Source organism: Eretmochelys imbricata, chromosome 1 (genome assembly GCF_965152235.1).
Source record: "Eretmochelys imbricata isolate rEreImb1 chromosome 1, rEreImb1.hap1, whole genome shotgun sequence".
In the NCBI taxonomy this organism is placed as follows: Eukaryota; Metazoa; Chordata; order Testudines; family Cheloniidae; genus Eretmochelys; species Eretmochelys imbricata.
The window spans coordinates 354725141-354744656 of record NC_135572.1 but is presented as its reverse complement, the minus strand read 5'-3'; the positions used below and the strand labels follow the sequence as shown (position 1 = coordinate 354744656).

Below are 19516 nucleotides of genomic sequence, written 5' to 3'. Positions count from 1 at the left end.
TGGCCCAGCCAGCTGCCAATTATCACAACATCAGAGTGGAAAGTACCCTGAGAGGAGAAATTACATCCTTGTCTGCCCAACTACCTTGAAAGTTTTGACATATGTGGGAATTCAATCATATGGGATTCAGATACCACTTTAGTTGAAGAGGGAGGACATATCAGGCCCTTTATATAAATATGGCCTTGCTTGCTAGATCATTGGACTTCTGTCTCTGGCTAACCCTTCAGACATGAGGCTGATTTTGTTCTTCAGCGCCCTCACTGGGGCTGCCTGGTGCCTAGAAACATTTGCTGGGTGAGTTATATTTTAACAGAAGATCTCTGATTCAAAGGCCATGTTATTCTAAAACTTTTTCATCTTTGAGTACCTTAATTGAAAAGGTTGGGGGCACATACTTTGCTTTTCATTAGCTAATTAGTTTTCACAAAGTATCATCTTGGCTTTTTCTGTGCATCTCAGATCTTTTATTGAGAGGGATCATGATGCTGTTTTGACAGTCAGTGATCCAGAGGAAGGACTAAAGTCCATATAATGCACTTAATTATGTAGTACATCTAGAGCTGTAGAAGGCACAGCAGTTTGGTTCTCAGGGGTCTGAGGAAACAATTTCTTTCGATTGATCTGAGTTCACAGGAGAGTTGGGTTCATGCTACAGAGTCTGGGGTAGGGATTGATTTAAATTTCCCCAAAGTTCAGGTTTACCTGGGATTTTGCTTCAGCTTATTATAGAGCTAGGAATCAGCCTCAAAGGTACGGATCTGGAAGTGGATCTGAATCTCACCACAAAGTTTGAGAATGTTTGGACCCACGAATTTGGTTTGGCTCATTATAGAAATAGGGTCCCATAAGGAAAATTAGAATCAGGTTCCAGATCCAAACTTGTCCAGAGAACAGGGGTGCTGAGATTCAGGGTTCTGATTTCTTGTTTACAGTCCCTTGAGGTTTGCTTTGAATTTTAAGGAAGCCCAAAAATGAAAAATGAAACTGAGTTGAAACTGCCCAGTTTCACACGGTTTTGATTCAGAACCATTATCTGGCCCCAAGTTCACTCAAAAGTGGATCAAGAGTAGCTCAAAACGTTCATGAATCTTGCAAAATAATCTGAGTTTAACCCCAATCCTGGGCAAGAGTTGTTCCTTTCAGTCCCAAAGTTTTGCACAGCTCAGCTTCAACTGTGTTCCTCAAGCATAAAGATTGATAGCCTCTGTTCATTTTTATCCGAGGTAGTGTCCCTGCAGATTCCTCTCTCTCTCTCTCTCTCTCTCTCTCTCTCTTTGGGTATAAATGTCTAATCTCTTTCAGAACCTTACTAAGTAATTTGTATTATAATATCTTACAGCATGAGGTTACACAGGTTTATTCACACATTGCATTAAAATATGTGCTTTAAGCCTTTTAATCTCATTAAGTGTATAAGAACTTGACTAAAATATAACACAAAATCTGATGGATGTCTGCTAGAATGTGGGAAATAGACACCAGATCCCAGTGAACAAACATCCATACATTCACTTAGCACATAATTTGCAACTTTCTTGACAGTCTAAGTGGAGTGGCCAAGGATTGCTAGGAGCCTGGATACTTCTCTCTCACGTTAAGGGTGGTCCCACCAGATTTAAAATGAAGTATATTAGCAAGGGAAACTTGCACTGCTGTTTTCCCTGCTGTATCTGTTCTGTGTAAGTTTCTACTGTGTGAGTGGAAGCCAATGGACAATAGAAAAAAAGTAATTACTAGCTAAAATAAGAGCACAAGTCAGCTGGCAGGTTTGCACCCCCAGAGATGCAGAGCTCCCAGGTGTAACAGCAGAGCTACACAGGGACATGTTCTGGGCTCTATGATTATTATTATGATTTGATATTTATATTACAGTAGCTTCTAGTGGCTCCAGTCAGAGCTCCATTGTTCTAGGTGTTACAAAACACATTCAAAGATTCAGTCCCTGCCCCAGAAAAGCTTACAATCTAAGAAGGCAGATTACATACAAACAGGAGAAGGGGGAGAAAGAAAGATCATAGAATCATAGAATATCAGGGTTGGAAGGGACCTCAGGAGGTCATCTAGTCCAACCCCCTGCTCAAAGCAGGACCGATCCCCGACTAAATCATCCCAGCCAGGGCTTTGTCAAGCCTGACCTTAAAAACTTCTAAGGAAGGAGATTCCACCACCTCCCTAGGTAACGCATTCCAGTGTTTCACCACCCTCCTAGTGAAAAAGTTTTTCCTAATATCCAACCTAAACCTCCCCCACTGCAACTTGAGACCATTACTCCTTGTTCTGTCATCTGCTACCACTGAGAACAGTCTAGATCCATCCTCTTTGGAACCACCTCTCAGGTAGTTGAAAGCAGCTATTAAATTCCCCCTCATTCTTCTCTTCAGCAGACTAAACATCCCCAGTTCCCTGAGCCTCTCCTCATAAGTCATATGTTCCAGTCCCCTAATCATTTTTGTTGCCCTCTGCTGGACTCTCTCCAATTTTTCCACATCCTTCTTGTAGTGTGGGGCCCAAAACTGGACACAGTACTCCAGATGAGGCCTCACCAATGTCGAATAGAGGGGAACAATCACATCCCTCAATCTGCTGGCAATGCCCCTACATATACATCCCAAAATGCCATTGGTCTTCTTGGCAACAAGGGCACACTGTTGACTCATATCCAGCTTCTCGTCCACTGTAACCCCTAGGTCCTTTTCTGCAGAATTGCTGCCGAGCCATTCAGTCCCTAGTTTGTAGCGGTGCATGGGATTCTTCCGTCCTAAGTGCAGGACTCTGCACTTGTCCTTGTTGAACCTCATCAGATTTCTTTTGGCCCAATCCTCCAATTTGTCTAGGTCCCTCTGTATCCTATCCCTGCCCTCCAGCATATCTACCTCTCCTCCCAGTTTAGTGTCGTCTGCAAACTTGCTGAGGGTGCAATCCACACTATCCTCCAGATCATTTATGAAGATATTGAACAAAACCAGCCCCAGAACTGACCTTGGGGCACTCCACTTGATACCGGCTGCCAGCTAGACATGGAGCCATTGATTACTACCCGTTGAGCCCGACAATCTAGCCAGCTTTCTATCCACCTTATAGTCCATTCATCCAGCCCATACTTCTTTAACTTGCTGGCAAGAATACTATGGGAGACCGCATCAAAAGCTTTGCTATAGTCAAGGAACAACACGTCCACTGCTTTCCCTTCATCCACAGAGCCCGTTATCTCGTCACAGAAGGCAACTAGATTAGTCAGGCATGACTTGCCCTTGGTGAATCCATGCTGACTGTTCCTGATCACTTGCCTCTCCTCGAAGTGCTTCAGAATTGATTCCTTGAGGACCTGCTCCATGATTTTTCCAGGGACTGAGGTGAGGCTGATTGGCCTGTAGTTCCCAGGATCCTCCTTCTTCCCTTTTTTAAAGATGGGCTCTACATTAGCCTTTTTCCAGACGTCCGGGACTTCCCCCAATCGCCATGAGTTTTCAAGATAGAATAAAAGATAGATAGAATAAAATAAATGCAAAATGACTCTCTTTTGGTCCATCCTGGAACCTTGTCAGCACTGAGTTTTCATGAGTTTATTTGCCTTTGGGATGCCTGTCTTTTGAAGCTGGAGACAAGAATGGAGAAGTGCATTATATATAACATCAAACTGTAGAGCTGACTTAATAGATTCATGGATTCCAAGGCCAGAAGGGACCACTGTGATAATCTAGTCTCTCCTCCTGCATAACACAGGCCATTGGACTTCCCTGAATTAATTCATGCTTCAAATCCAATAGCTGTGATTGTAGTACAGCATATATTTTAGGAAAAGGTCCAGTCTTGATACAAAAATGTCCATTGATGAAGAATCTACCACAACCCTTAGTAAATTGCTCCAATGGTTAATTACTCTCACTGTGAAACAATTACACCTTGTTTCTAGTCTGAATTTGTCTAGCTTCAACTTCCAGCAATACAATCTTGTTATACCTTTGTATACTAGACTGAAGAGCCCTCTGTTATCAACTGTCTCTTCTCCACGTTGGTACTTATAAACTGTGATCAAATCACCCCTTGATCTTTTATTTGATAAGATAAGTAGATTAAGCTCCTTGAGTCTCTCACTATAAGGTATGTTTTCCAACTCCTTAATTGTTCTCATGATTCGTCTCTGAAGCCTCTCCAATTTTTCAAACTCCTTCTTGAATTGTGAACGCCAGAATTGGACACAGTATCCAGTAGTGGTCATTCCAGTGCCAAACACAGAGGTAATATAACCTCCCTATTCCCACTCAGTATTTCCCTGTTTATATATTCAAGACCCACAGCCCTTTTAGCATCACACTGAGAGCTCATGTTTAGCTGATCATGGCCCCCAAATCTGTTATAGAGTCACTGCTTCCCAGGATAGAATCCCACATCCTGTAAGTATGGCCTGCATTCTTTTGTTCTTAGTCATCTGACCTACATTTGGTTGTAACACGACATATATTGTTTGATTGCCCTCAGCTCACCAAGCATAACAGATTGCTTTGTATCAGTGACCTGTCCTTTTCATACCTTACCACTCCCCACATCTTTGTGTCATCTGCAAACTTTATCAGTAACGAATATTTTCTTCCAGGTCAACATAGAGCCAAGAACTGATCCCTGCTGGACCCCATTAGAAACACACCAACTCAATGTTGATTTCCCATTTACATTTACACTTTGAAACCTATTAGCTAGCCAGTTTTTAATCCATTTAATATGTGCCATGGTGATTTTGTATCATGCTAGTTTTTTAATCAAAATATCATGCAGTGCCAAGTCAAATGCCTTACAGAAATCTAACATCAACACAATACTACCATTATGAGCCACATTTGTAATCTCATCAAAAAATAACAGCAAGTTAATCTGACAAGATCTATTTTCCATAAGCCCATTTGATAAGATTTATTTCATTTTTTGTAGCGACCAGGTTCTTAGGGTGAAGGCAAACAGTGAAGAAGAGATTAACAAACTACAGCTGTTAGAAACACTGGAGCATCTTCAGGTGTGTCATTACACTTTCTACAGGCATTTGTTAATCTTTCAGACTGTGAGTTCTTCAGGGCAGGGATTGTGCCTCCCTTTTTTTGTTTGGAAATTGCTTATCACAACGTGGGAGCTGCCATAAATAAATAATAATAGTATAGAATAATAAAAATGTAGGGCTGGAGGGGACCTTGGGAGGTCTAGTCCTGCTCTCTGCACTGAGGCAGGACCAACATCCCTGACAAATGTTTGTCTAACTTATTCTTCAAAAGTTCCAATGATCAGGATTTCACAACTGTCCTTGGTCCAGTGTTAATTACTCTTATAGTTAGAAAGTTTTTCCTAATATCTAACCTAAATCTCCCTTCCCGCAAATTAATCTGATTACTTCCTATCCTACCTTCCATGGACATGGAGAATAATTAATCACCGTCCTCTTTGCAACAGCTCTTAACATATTTAAAGACTGTTATCAGGCCCCCCCGCCCCCCCCCAGGTCTTCTTTTCTCCAGACTAAATAAAAGCCCAGGGTTTTTTTACCTTTCTTCATAGGTGAGGTTTTATTGTTTTTTGTCACTCCCCTCTGGACTCTCTTCAATTTGTCCACATCTTTCTTAAAGTGTGGGGCCCAAAACTGAACACAGTACTCTAGCTGAGACCTCACCAATGCCAAGCAGAGTGGAACAATAACCTCCCATTGTTACATATGATACTTCTGTTAATTTATCCCAGCATGATATTTAGTTTTTTTCACAACGGTGTCACGGTGCTGGTTCATGCTCAATATAAGAGGCATGATCTAGTAGTCTTAGCCCCATCCTGGAAACAGGAACTCCTGAGTTTGAATCCTGTACCTAATTGCGCCTGACCTAACGAAAGTCTGTCATAAATATAAAGGGAAGGGTAACCACCTTTCTGTATACAGTGCTATAAAATCCCTCCTGGCCAGAGGCAAAATCCTTTCACTTGTAAAGGGTTAAGAAGCTAAGGTAACCCCGCTGGCACCTGACCCAAAATGGCGAATGAGGGGACAAGATTCTTTCAAATCTGGAGGCGGGGGGGGGGGGGGAACAAAGGGTTTGGCCTGTCTGTGTGATGCTTTAGCCGGGAACAGATCAGGAATGCAAGCCTTACAACTCCTGCACTCTAGGGTACAGATGTGGGGACCCACATGAAAGACCCCCCTAAGCTTATTCTTACCAATGTATATTCCTGTTTTTGTGTCTTTTTGTAACTTAAGGTTTTGACTAGATGGAGTCTCTATGTTTTGAATCTGATTACCCTGTAAAGTATTTACCATCCTGATTTTACAGAGGCGAGTCTTTTACCTTTTCTTTAAATAAAATTATTCTTTTAAGAACCTGATAGATTTTTCATTGTTCTTAAAACCAAGGGTTTGGGTCTGTGTTCACCTGTACCAATTGGTGAGGATTATTATCAAGCCTTCCCCAGGAAAGGAGGTGTAGGGCTTGGGGGGATATTTTGGGGAAAGACGTCTCCAAGTGGTCTCTTTCCCTGTTCTTTGTTTAAAACACTTGGTGGTGGCAGCATAGGGTTCAAGGACAAGGCAAAGTTTGTACCTTGGGGAAGTTTTTAACCTAAGCTAGTAAGAATAAGCTTAGGGGATCTTTCATGCAGGTCCCCCCATCTGTACCCTAGAGTTCAGAGTGGGGAAGGAACCTTGACAAAGTCACTTTAAACTAGGGTGACCAGATGTCCCGATTTTATAGGGACAGTCCTGATATTTGGGGCTTTTTCTTATATAAGCGCCTATTACCCCCATCCCCACTCCTGATTTTTCACACTTGCTATCTGGTCACCCTACTTTAAACCTCTGTGTTTCAGTTTCCTCCTTTTAAAACAGGGATGATCATATGTATATACTGGTCTTCTACTGACAGTATGGTAATTAATTAATGTATGTATTGTGTTATGAGGAAGATAAGCATGATGTAAAACACTAGGCAGTATAGATTTTATGACCACTGATGAGAACTTCTCTTAAAATTAATCTATTTTATTTATTTGTATTTATATACATGCAAGATAAAATGTGCAACACTATAAAAGAAGCAAAAGCAACGTATATAGTATCAGATAATCATCTACATATTGAGCATTTCTTGGAACTATAGCTGGTGAGGGGAAAATACAAGAGTCATAATAGATATGGTACAAAATCTCCTTTCACTTATGCTGCTGAAGTGCTATTGAAGTCAATGAAAATGCCAGCTTTTGTCTTTCCCAGGGCCTCATTTCCCTATTTGTGAAGTGAGGACAGTCATACTTATATGTTGCAAGGGTGTTGTGAAGCCCAGTAATGATTGTTTATATAGTGATTCGAGAGTCTCAGATAATGGAATATGCTAAAGTGTGAAGCGGTGCAAAACCAAAGGCGTTATCCCAACTTGGGGGAGTCAGACATTTTCGGGGCTTCTTGAGAGATGTTCCCTAAAGTCCATTTTTCTGAAATGATTCCTTGATCTGTATTGTTTGTCTTCTCTTCAGCTTGATTTCTGGCTACGCCCCTCAAACCCAGCACTTCCTGTGGATATTCGAGTCCCCTTTCCCAGTCTCCAAGCAGTCAAAGTCTTCCTGGAGTCCCACCACATCGAGTACTCTATTCTGCTGAAAGACCTGCAGGTAGACAAAAGTACTTCACTGATGCGTGATTTATTTCCCTAATCCCTGCATTTATGCTCATTGATGTTATTTGTAGTAGAAGCAATACACAGTGCTAAAGATTCTTGCGTCTCATAAGCCTACCTGTACCAATGCAGATTTCCCTAAATCTTGTGAAAACCAACTACAAATCTCACAACAGGGTACCAGATCAGTGATGCAGGGTCTGTTTTAAGTTCCTCTTTCCACATGGATAGGCATGCTTCTACTATTCTTTGTAGACCATGTATTTAGCTATTAAGAGTCTGACAACATTTTCCAAGAATGATGTTGGCTCCCCTCAAGTTACGAGAACCCTACATCACAGTGTGAGAAAAACATCTCTGTTTGGCACTGAACTGCGGGACTCTTGAAAAGCAGTATTTCCAACACACCAGCTAAATCACGGTTAACTCTTTGCAGTACCAACCTTGCTCCTTTTTCAGGAATTCTGACACTATCCCCATTCAGCTTCATGAAACTTAATGTTGACCATTTAAATGCCAACAGTGTTACCTATTTCACTGCCTATGAGTTTAGTGAAACATCCAGCTATTCTGCAGTTGTGTCTGGAGTCTGACACCAGGGCAGAGCTTGTGGGGAGTGCTGCAACTTCATTTCCCAATTCTGACACTTGATTAAAATCCTGCCGAAGAAGTTGGCCTTCCTCACAGATTTGAATTGCTTGGTTTAGGTCATAATAGAGGAAGAAAAGCAAGAGATGGTCAACAATCAACAAAGGGAACGTGGCACCAGTAATTTCAACTATGGAGCTTATCACCCCTTAGAATCTGTAAGTATTTCAAGTTCAGCTCTTTGGGGGAGAGATTATTTAATTCTGTCCTGCTTTTGCATGTCACCGCCACTCAAACATTCTTTGTAAGTATGTTGAATTCCTTCTTGTCTTCCTTTTTGCATTCTCCACAGTGGTTTTAATATCTCACACCATTACAAGTAGGTCTGCTGTGTTTTATAATGAGCTTATTTTGGACTCATCACATTGAGGGATTACTCTCAGTTGCTAAAAGGTAGGAATATACAAGCAAGTGCTCAACAAACCTCTCATACAGCTCTGCCAATATTTCTCATTTCTCTGTTATTCCAGTCTGGGCCCCAAACATAGCTCTATCAATTCACTTTAATCCAGGCCTGCAGCATCTCCATCCCAGTGCTGGGCTCCCATATTGTTAGGCTAGTTTTAGTTGCATGCATGGTCTCTTTTGTTGCTACAGGAACCAGGGTACCAAACTAGACGGAGCAATGATTTATTCATGTGTTGCAGGTCCTATCTTGCTGCATTATGTGGCCTCCTGTGTCTTGATGAACAGCTATTGAATGTCACACTTATTTTAGATAATAAAAATGCTAGGTGTATTGTCTCATCAAAATAAAATGTGTCTGATTTGGATCTCATGCTGGGTTTGTTTTTTTTACCAGTGTAACTCTATTGACTTCTGTGGAGTAACTGCAGATTTACCTTGGAATGACTGAGATCAGAGACAGGCCTACTAAGTGCACCAGAAAACTGATTTTATACAACTTTCTTCCATGTGACATTGGTTGTGACTGGCAGTGTGTGAGTTCAGTGTCAGAGACGACAGACCATCTTCCACGTTGCTCTAATGATCAGTCTGGAGATAGAGTGTTAGCCCATACCAAGGAGAGAGGGCTCAGGTCCCTCCTTTGGGAGAATGGCATCAAACAATACCCTCCAGGGAACCCCCTTCTCTGGCCTACACACAGAGCAATGTTGGGGGGCTTTAGAGGAAGCCAATTCTAGCCCTTCTCAGCCAAGAAAGGTCTGCTGTGATGCAGAGCTTTTGAGGGCAACAATTGGGAAGTAAGGGGGTGAAGAATGAGGGGATCCCCTTCTCAGAAATATGTGGTCCAAATTGCTTTTTTGTAGGATCTTTTTTATAAACTGCACCCCAAAATGCTTTGCAGAATTAGATAATTCCACATCAGAGCTACTAGATAATAGCTGAAAGAGAGAAAAATGAAGCTGTACAGGCAAGAGAGAAGAGAGGTGTTTTGTGAGGGTGGAAAGTAAATGGAAAGTGAAGCGGAGAAATACAGGCAGGCTGCAGGTAGCAAGCACTACAAAGGAGAAAGCTCTCACATCAACGCAAGGATTAGCATAAAAATATTTGATAGAATATAAACTCTGTCATTATTTTAAATTTTAGATTTATGCAGCACTGGATGATCTTGCAGCTGACTACCCCAGCCTTGTGAGCAAGCAAAAGATTGGAGAGTCTTATGAAAAGCGGCCCATGTACATTCTCAAGGTATTGTTCCTGTGCATATAACAACAACTTTACATTTCTCTAACACCTGTCCATCCAAAACATCCCAAAGCATCTAGAGAGAGAAATCAGTCCACCCACCACTAAACTGCAGCCACCGCTAGTCATTAATGCAACAGCTGTTCAGCAGAACCGAGTAACACTTTTTAAAAATAACTTTGCCAAGGAGATACTGCAGAAGGCAGCTTTATGGAATTATCCACATGTGAATTTGGCCAGGACCCTGGGCCAACACCCTGACTCTTGCAAAAAAGTATTATGGGATCTTTAATCACTGCAAATAATCAGAACTTTGTGTTTATGCCTCAGGGTCTTCAGTATCCTTGAAAAACTGGAACCTTGGTTTTCAAAAATAGGAAAAAACCTGACTCATTCCAAATATTGGCTTTGTTCAATTTATGTTGGTCCAAATAGGAAAGCCACTGTCAAGCGTGAGATTGAGTCGCTTACTTAGCTCTTAGGTGGCACTGTGCCAAAGATGCTCATTTAGAATAATGGTACATACCCTTAATTTTTGTTGGATCCTGGCTGCCTTAACAACAGATATGAATAAGGGGCCCATATGGGGCTGCTGAAGATATTATGTGTGTACACAGCGGCTTCCTCATCAGAAATAGAGGAGAACAGGGAGCAGAATCCTAGAATCGTAGACTATCAGGGTTGGAAGGGACCTCAGGAGGTCATCTAGTCCAACCCCCTGCTCAAAGCAGGACCAATCCCCAACTAAATCATTCCAGCTAGGGCTTTGTCAAGCCTGACCTTAAAAACTTCTAAGGAAGGAGGTTCCACTACCTCCCTAGGTAACACATTCCAGTGTTTCACCACCCTCCTAGTGAAAAAGTTTTTCCTAATATCCAACCTAAACCTCCCCCACTGCAACTTGAGACCATTACTCCTTGTTCTGTCATCTGGTACCACGGAGAACAGTCTAGATCAATCCTCTTTGGAACCCCCTTTCAGGTAGTTGAAAGCAGCTATCAAATCCCCCCTCATTCTTCTCTTCAGCAGACTAAACAATCCCAGTTCCCTCAGCCTCTCCTCATAAGTCATGTGTTCCAGTCCCCTAATCATTTTTGTTGCCCTCTGCTGGACGTTTTCCAATTTTTCTACATCCTTCTTGTAGTGTGGGGCCGAAAACTGGACACAGTACTCCAGATGAGGCCTCACCAATGTCGAATAGAGGGGAACGATCACGTCCCTCGATCTGCTGGCAATGCCCCTACATATACATCCCAAAATGCCATTAGCCTTCTTGGCAACAATGGCACACTGTTGACTCATATCCAACTTCTCGTCCACTGTAACCCCTAGGTCCTTTTCTGCAGAACTGCTGCCGAGCCATTCGATCCCTAATCTGTAGCGGTGCACTGGATTCTTCCGTCCTAAGTGCAGGTCTCTGCACTTGTCCTTGTTGAACCTCATCAGATTTCCTTTGGCCCAATCCTCTAATTTGTCTAGGGCCCTCTGTATCCTATCCCTACCCTCCAGCATATCTTCCTCTCCTCCCAGTTTAGTGTCGTCTGCAAACTTGCTGAGGGTGCAATCCACACTATCCTCCAGATCATTTATGAAGATATTGAACAAAACCGGCCCCAGGACCGACCCTTGGGGCACTCCACTTGATACTGGCTGCCAACTAGACATGGAGCCATTGATCACTACCCATTGGGCCTGACAATCTAGCCAGCTTTCTATCCACCTTATAGTCCATTCATCCAGCCCATACCTCTTTAACTTGCTGGCAAGAATACTGTGGGAGACTGTGTCAAAAGCTTTGCTAAAGTCAAGGAACACCACATCCACTGCTTTCCCCTTATCCAGAGAGCCAGTTATCTCATCACAGAAGGCAATTAGATTAGTCCGGCATGACTTGCCCTTGGTGAAGCTGTGGCAAAAACTGCAAATGACAATGTTAAGTCAATGAACTGGTAAATCTGGCAAGATTACCAGCAGCATTAAGGCAAATATGCCATCACAGGGTCTGATTCTCCACTCCATTACACCAGTTTTATGCCATGCAACTCCGTTGCTTTTCAATCATTTTCGATATTTCAGATGGAAAAACGAGTGGGATAGGAAATGAGAGGACTCGCGCTAGTGAGGGTTTTTAAAGTGTATGTTTCATTTTGCAGTTCAGCACTGGAGGAACCAACCGTCCTGCCATTTGGCTCGATGCCGGTATCCACTCCCGAGAATGGATCACCCAGGCAACTGCACTGTGGACAGCTAAAAAGGTTAGTGGATTGACTTTCTTTTCTCCTGGGATGGCTACAGACTATTATTGATTGATAAAACGTTTAAAAGAATACATTGCCCATATACAGCACCTTTCATGAAAAGATACCAGAATGGTCTGCTGCATATCCTTTACCAACCAAGGTTTATAGGGATTGCTTCACCCACCCATGAAATACACCTACTTCTGGGGTGGAACATGGCAGTTGCTTAACACTGCACAGAAATTTAAAACAGGTAGTGAAAAATGCTGTATACAATTGAAACTATAAGGGGAATTTTAGGTCAGAAAAAAGCAATTTGGTCAGGACATCAAATTTAATAGCCCTACTCTTGCGAAAAGTCACATGGGATCTTTAACAGCAAATGTCAGTAATTCAGTTTTATGTCTCATCTGCACTTCCAGCAACACACTGACTCCTATCACTACATGGAGACATTAATTCATTATTGCCTCTGAGAGAAAAAACAACACCTACTGTGAGAAAACAGCTTATTCATAAATCTGTAGTATATTTTACACAGATCAAGGGCTTGATTCTCCATTCTGACTTAGTGTTTTACACCCATTTTGCTCTCATTTTGCAGAGGAATAAATGGTTACACAGCATGCAAGGCAGAAGAGAGTCAGGCCCTAGATGTTCTTTTGTAGATACATTTTTATTTCCTTTCTACTTCGAACTTGTACTGTAACCCAACCAGAATTTGGTACAGTATTAGCATGGCAAGTATTCTATAATGATCTAACATAACCCAGAATCAACTGTATTGATTTTTATGCAGTAAATAATGCTTTACTTGTCTGTAGCACTTTTTATCTAAAGATCTCGGATGGCTTTACAGCCATTTATTTCAGTCTCATAGCTCCTCTTTGCGGTATGTCAGTCTTACTAGCCTCATAACTAATGGAAAACTGAGGCACAGAGAGGTTAAATGACTTGCCCAAGGTCTCACAGTGAATCACTGACAGAGCTGAGAACAGTGTCCAGGAGTCATGACTCCCAATGCTGCGCTTTCACCACTACCCTACATCTGTACAATTACATATTGTTTAGAGACAGTCACACCAATACGACAGATGACGTACCAACAAGACAGTAACTTTTAAAGTGTCTCTTATTTGTCATCAAGTTTCAGGGCTCATGTTCCACTGAAATGAATAAGGGTGGTTCACACCCCGCAGAGCAATTGTTTCAGTCTGCAGTCTCAGAGAGAAAGAGTTGCACTGGGAAGGTTATCTTTGCCAACAGAAGGGCCAAAAAATTAAATTATTTTAAAATGTGAACATAAATTCTGCTGAAAATGACTAAGCCACCAGAGAAATGCAGCTGTACTGTACACTCCAACCCTGCTTAACCCAATCCCACTACATAACGATTACAGTATGAACATTTGGGGAAGAAGCGACTGTGATAAGCATGTTAGAATGTATTTTGTCTCTGCTTAGATTGCGTCTGCGTATGGGAACAATACATCTGTCACCTCCCTGTTAAACAGAATGGACATTTTCCTGCTGGTTGTTACAAACCCTGATGGATATGCATTCACTCATACCAAAGTGAGTAACCACGGTGTGATTACACCCCCATTTCCAAACCGAATCAGGCACTTCTGGAAGCTGGGCAGTGATCTGCCATGCCATCAAAAAATTGAAAGTTTTGTTTTAGAAAAACATGTTCAGCAGATCCATATTTAGCCTTGTAAAGGTAAATCACAGTAGGGTAGGGTCACCACAGAGACCTACTGAGCCATCTAATCCATCATTGTTCCCTTCTGGGTATTCACCAGTGCTTCCACAGCTTTCCTTTGTCCATCCCCCTTGCCAGTCTAGCAGAAGTCATATTAGGCTTCTCTCTTGCACTTATAGATTCATAGATTCCACGGTCAGAAAGGACAGTTGTGATAATATAGGCTGAGCTTCCCTTATAGATGAATGGTAGCTATTTCTGACTGGATGCTTTAATGAAATCACCAAGCTTTGCTCCTTTTGAGCCCATTATGGTTCTTTATTTCAGAATCGTATGTGGCGGAAGACACGTTCTAAGAATTCTGGGAGCCTGTGCTTTGGAGTTGATCCAAACAGGAACTGGGATGCAGGCTTTGGAGGTAGAAGAAGAGTTTTCAGCTACAGTTGTCACTACCAAAGCTGTTTCCCTTCCATGTACCTAGTCACAGGGGGACAATCTAGGAGTTTTTAAAAGTGACATGCAAAATATAGGCATCTCTACCATTATAGAGCTGAATGCCTAGAGTATGTCAGGCTAAACAGGGCATCTAACACATTTACTCATTCAAAGGATTTTTTGCTTAGGTTTCAATATGGTCTAGCTCTGCTTGGGTCAATGTCTCCTTCATCAATGTGACATCCCTCCCAGCATGCACTCTGCTGAGGCTGTCACATCACTCCCTCTACTATTGGCCTCTAGACTGTCAGGTAAATGCATTATTTACCTGGAGGCCTGGAAGGATTCTATTTGGTTTTGGGTTTTTTTATAAAATAAGATGGATGAGATCAACTATTTTCAGCTTCCCCCTGTTATTATTGACTTACATTTCTGCATCAGCTTAGAAGAAAAATGTCTATCAGCTCACATGTTGTATATTCAAAAGTTAATGGATCAGATTTGATCTCTATTATACTAGTGTAAATCCAGGGTAACTCTACTGAAGCCAGTGGAAGTACTCCAGGTTTACAATGGTGTTACTGAGATCAGAATCTGGCCCAATGGATGCAGAAGCCCATATCATAAGAGATTCAGAAATAAAATGGTAAAAGCTGATAGTAATCGTATTTCATCAGAGTAATTTCTTGATAGATTGCCAGGGAGCAAAAGAAGGCATGAGTTATCTATCAGTAGTAGCAATATGCCTTTGTCTAATTTTCACTCTCTCTAAATACTTTTCTATCATCTATCAGTATGTCAGGCCTTGTCCATGAGAAAAGACCTCTTGCTAGAGTTTTCACTGTACAGTATTAGGCAACTTCATCTTTGTGTCAATCTTGAATTCCCTTGAGTTATAGTTTTACAGATTTGCCTTTGATCCTCACTTGCACCAACAGGCCCTGGAGCCAGTACCAACCCCTGCTCTGATTCTTACCATGGACCCAGCGCCAACTCAGAAGTGGAAGTAAAAAATGTTGTAAACTTTATCAAGAGCCATGGGAAGATCAAAGCATTCCTCACCCTTCACAGCTACTCTCAGCTTCTGATGTTCCCCTTTGGGTATAAGTGCACCAAGCCTGCTGACTACAAAGAGCTGGTGAGATACAGCAGCTTCTTAACCCTAAGCCTTTCTCTGTCCTGACTGAGTTGCGTTTCATATTTTGAGTGTTAGCCACGTATTAAAATGACATTTTTAAGACAATAACCATGGGCTAAATTCTCCCCTCACATGTACTGGAGCAACTTCATTAAAATCAATTTGGCTCCTCAAGTGTGACTGAAATGAGAATCTGCCCCCATACACTATCTTCCCTCCCTCATTGTTTTGCTTATGGTTGTTACTTTGAACATGTCTCTAACCTACACATTCTTCAGGTGGTTTTTCTTGCTTACACCACTCGTCCATCTCAACATTAGTAGTTCTGTGGAACAGATCATTTGCTCATGTTTCATCTTTGTTGCCCAACACTCTGTGCCATATGTTAAAACTGGATGGACTGGAACCGAGATACTTGAAACTTTGTATTGTTGATATTGTCTGACCATCTAGTTTTAAGGATAATTCTACAGTGTTCACCTGATTGAAATTCAATGCCATATACTCTGGTTTTCCTCTGCTTATTTTGAGCCCATGCCTTGCTATGAGGGAGTGAAGGCTCAGATGATTTGGTCATCGGCCCTGGGGTCGGTTTTGTTCAATATCTTCATTAATGATCTGGAGGATGGTGTGGATTGCACCCTCAGCAAGTTTGCAGACGACACTAAACTGGGAGGAGAGGTAGATACGCTGGAGGGTAGGGATAGGATACAGAGGGACCTAGACAAATTGGAGGATTGGGCCAAAAGAAATCTGATGAGGTTCAACAAGGACAAGTGCAGAGTCCTACACTTAGGACGGAAGAATCCAATGCACCGCTACAGACTAGGGGCCGAATGGCTCAGCAGCAGTTCTGCAGAAAAGGACCTAGGGGTTACCGTGGACGAGAAGCTGGATATGAGTCAACAGTGTGCCCTTGTAACCAAGAAGGCCAATGGCATTTTGGGATGTATAAGTAGGGGCATTGCCAGCAGATCAAGGGACGTGATCATTCCCCTCTATTCGACATTGGTGAGGCCTCATCTGGAGTACTGTGTCCAGTTTTGGGCCCCACACTACAAGAAGGATGTGGAAAAATTGGAGAGAGTCCAGCGAAGGGCAACAAAAATGATTAGGGGACTGGAACACATGACTTATGAGGAGAGGCTGAGGGAACTGGGATTGTTTAGTCTACAGAAGAGAAGAATGAGGGGAGATTTGATAGCTGCTTTCAACTACCTGAAAGGGGGTTCCAAAGAGGATGGATCTAGACTATTCTCAGTGGTAGCGGATGACAGGACAAGGAGTAATGGTCTCAAGTTGCAGTGGGGGAGATTTAGGTTGGATATTAGGAAAAACTTTTTCACTAGGAGGGTGGTGACACACTGGATTGCGTTACCTAGGGAGGTAGTGGAATCTCCTTCCTTAGAAGTTTTTAAGGTCAGGCTTGACAAAGCCCTGGCTGGGATGATTTAATTGGGGATCAGTCCTGCTTCGAGCAGGGGGTTGGACTAGATGACCCCCTGAGGTCCCTTCCAACCCTGATATTCTATGATTCTATGTAAAGCACACAGTCCTGACAGCAATCTGGGTAAGAAAGATCAAGATCAAGACTGAAGAAGAAAGACAGAGAGGGCGACCAAAGAAGTGGTGGGATGTTATAAATGAAGACTTGTTAGCAGGTGCTGTGACAAAGATAAGACATTGAATTGATCATTTTGGAGGGAGAGGACTCATAGAGTGGACTCCATTTGATGGGATTAATGCAAAAAAGAAGAAGACAATATCTTTAAAGTAGAAATCCCTACTTGTGTAAACAGGTGGTGTCTCACCACCCTGTTCCCAACACAGTATACTCACACACACTGGATCTAGTCCCAACTTCCTGGTTCTCTTTAAGTATGAGAACATCCACAGTTACATTAGATAGGATAACATAATACGAATATTAATATTTTTAAGAACTACACACCACATATGCATCAAACCATACACCAACCACTAACTCATGGGAATTTGGAAGAAACTTTCCCAATGGGGAGATTATACTATAATTATCCATGGGACTTTCTTGCACTTTCCTCTAAAGCACATAGTATGGGCCACTGCCAGCCAGGATACCTCCCAAAATATTGTACACTTGGTGGATGCTGTAGCTAGTGTCTAGCTATACAGCAATTCAGACATTAATAGATTCAGTACAACTAATTTTTGGTGGGTGAGGGTTGGCTCTAAACCAATTTGGATATTTTTTTAAATGAGGTTTGGGGTAGAAACTCTCCCCTGTTTTAGTTTGAATGTTTAATCTTCCTAATCTGACTTCTTCCTGGCTCTTCCATGATCCCTCTAGAACGCCGTGGGGAAAGCTGCTGCCAGTGCTCTGGCTTCACTGTATGACACGACATATAAAGTGGGGCCTATTTGCTCAACTATCTGTAAGTATTGAGCAGTTCTGAGTTTGATGGGTTGTAGTGGGGGAAGGGTCCACTCCTCCCTCCTCAAGGTGGGGACTTCATCCCACTAGAAGGGGTCAATGATGGGTCAATGGGATCCCTCACTAATTGCCAACTGATCCCCCACAGGCTGACCTAATGTCTGACCCACACCAGTGTTACCTTTATAGAGCCCACTCCCAGAAATTCAGTGCAGTCTGAGTAGTGCACTCCCAGCCCTAATAAGCCCCTTTACTTCCTCATATAGGACCTGACCCTGAAAGGTACAAAGCATGCTCATCTCCAGTGGACTCCATCTACTAGCCAGCACTGGTGCACCTGGACACAAGCCAGCTCAGTACAGTCTCCATCTCACCCAGTGTGGTTTCTCTCTCTCTCTCTTTCAGACCAAGCCAGTGGAGGAAGCATTGACTGGTCCTATGATTATGGCATCAAATACTCCTTTGCCTTTGAGTTGCGAGACACAGGTCGCTACGGCTTCCTTCTGCCAGCCAGTCAAATCATCCCTACTGCAGAAGAGACCTGGCTCGGTCTGCTGAAGATCATGGAGCATGTGCGAGACAATCACTAACAGAAGTGGGGAGGCAAATCAACAGTATAAAAAGGACGAAGCCAACAGTCATTTAGAAAACAAACCCCAAATCTGATTCCTTTGTACTAATGTAGTAGTATATTCAGCCGATGAAAAGCCCTGTGTATGTTCAAACTACTTAGTGATGCGTCTGTCTGTAAAGATTCCTGGCTGTACATCTCTTGTCCCTGCCTTTGCTTTTCCATCTGTGGAATTCTTACACAGCGTCAAAATGTTAGGACCAGGCCAATATTCTGTAACAGACCCTTTTGTGGGTCTTCAGAAAGAAACACAGGTAGCAGCCTGTGAGTAAAGCAAGAGCAGACTTGTAGACTTCAAGGTCAGAAGGGACCATCAGGATCATCTTTTCTGACCTCCTGCACATCACGGGCCACAGAACCTCACCCACCCACTCTTGTAACAGACCCCTAACCTCTGGCTGAGTTACTGAAGTCCTCAAATCATGGTTTAAAGACTTAAAGTTACAGAGAATCCACCATTTACACTAGTTTAACCCTGCAAGTGACCCATGCCCCATGCTGTGGAGGAAGGTGAAATCTACCCCAGGGTTCCATCAGACTAGGGTGGAAAATTTGACTGCCATTATTATTGGTAATTGTGCCCAGTCAGGCAAAAATACAGGCCACTTACCAGATAGGTGAAGAGGCCAGTGGGGGGACCTGCACTGGGGTGGCGATAGGAATGTGAAGAGAAAAGGAGGACTTGTGGCACCTTAGAGACTAACCAATTTATTTGAGCATGAGCTTTCGTGAGCTACAGCTCACTTCATCAGATAGGAATGTGGTGGAACAATTACAATGTGGCAGGAGGAGGCTGCTTGTGGGTTCAGAGAAGATGGGAATTATTTGCCTTGGAGTGGAGGAAACATAAGTCCTATGGGCTGTGCATGTGACAGAGCATCCTGGTCCGGGTTCCAGCAAATCTGTCTCTGCATGAAACAACTTCAATCCAAGCCTCTATCAGTTACTCCCAGCATCTGAATTTTTAGCTCATGTCCCCCCAATTGCTCAGTCCCCAGCACCAGTATTAAACTGCCT

At 42.6% G+C, this 19516-nt stretch overlaps 1 protein-coding gene across 1 annotated transcript; it reads left to right on the top strand.

The window, feature by feature from the left end:
- The first annotated feature begins 232 nt into the window (after positions 1-232).
- Positions 233-18458, top strand: LOC144259625 (carboxypeptidase A2-like). The gene is made up of 11 exons (XM_077807920.1): positions 233-297; positions 4930-5011; positions 7501-7635; positions 8348-8446; positions 9840-9941; positions 12092-12193; positions 13642-13752; positions 14210-14300; positions 15256-15455; positions 17785-17869; positions 18274-18458. The coding sequence occupies exons 1-11, from the start codon at positions 233-235 to the stop codon at positions 18456-18458; spliced, it is 1257 nt and encodes a 418-aa protein (XP_077664046.1).
- The last annotated feature ends 1058 nt before the right edge of the window (positions 18459-19516 follow it).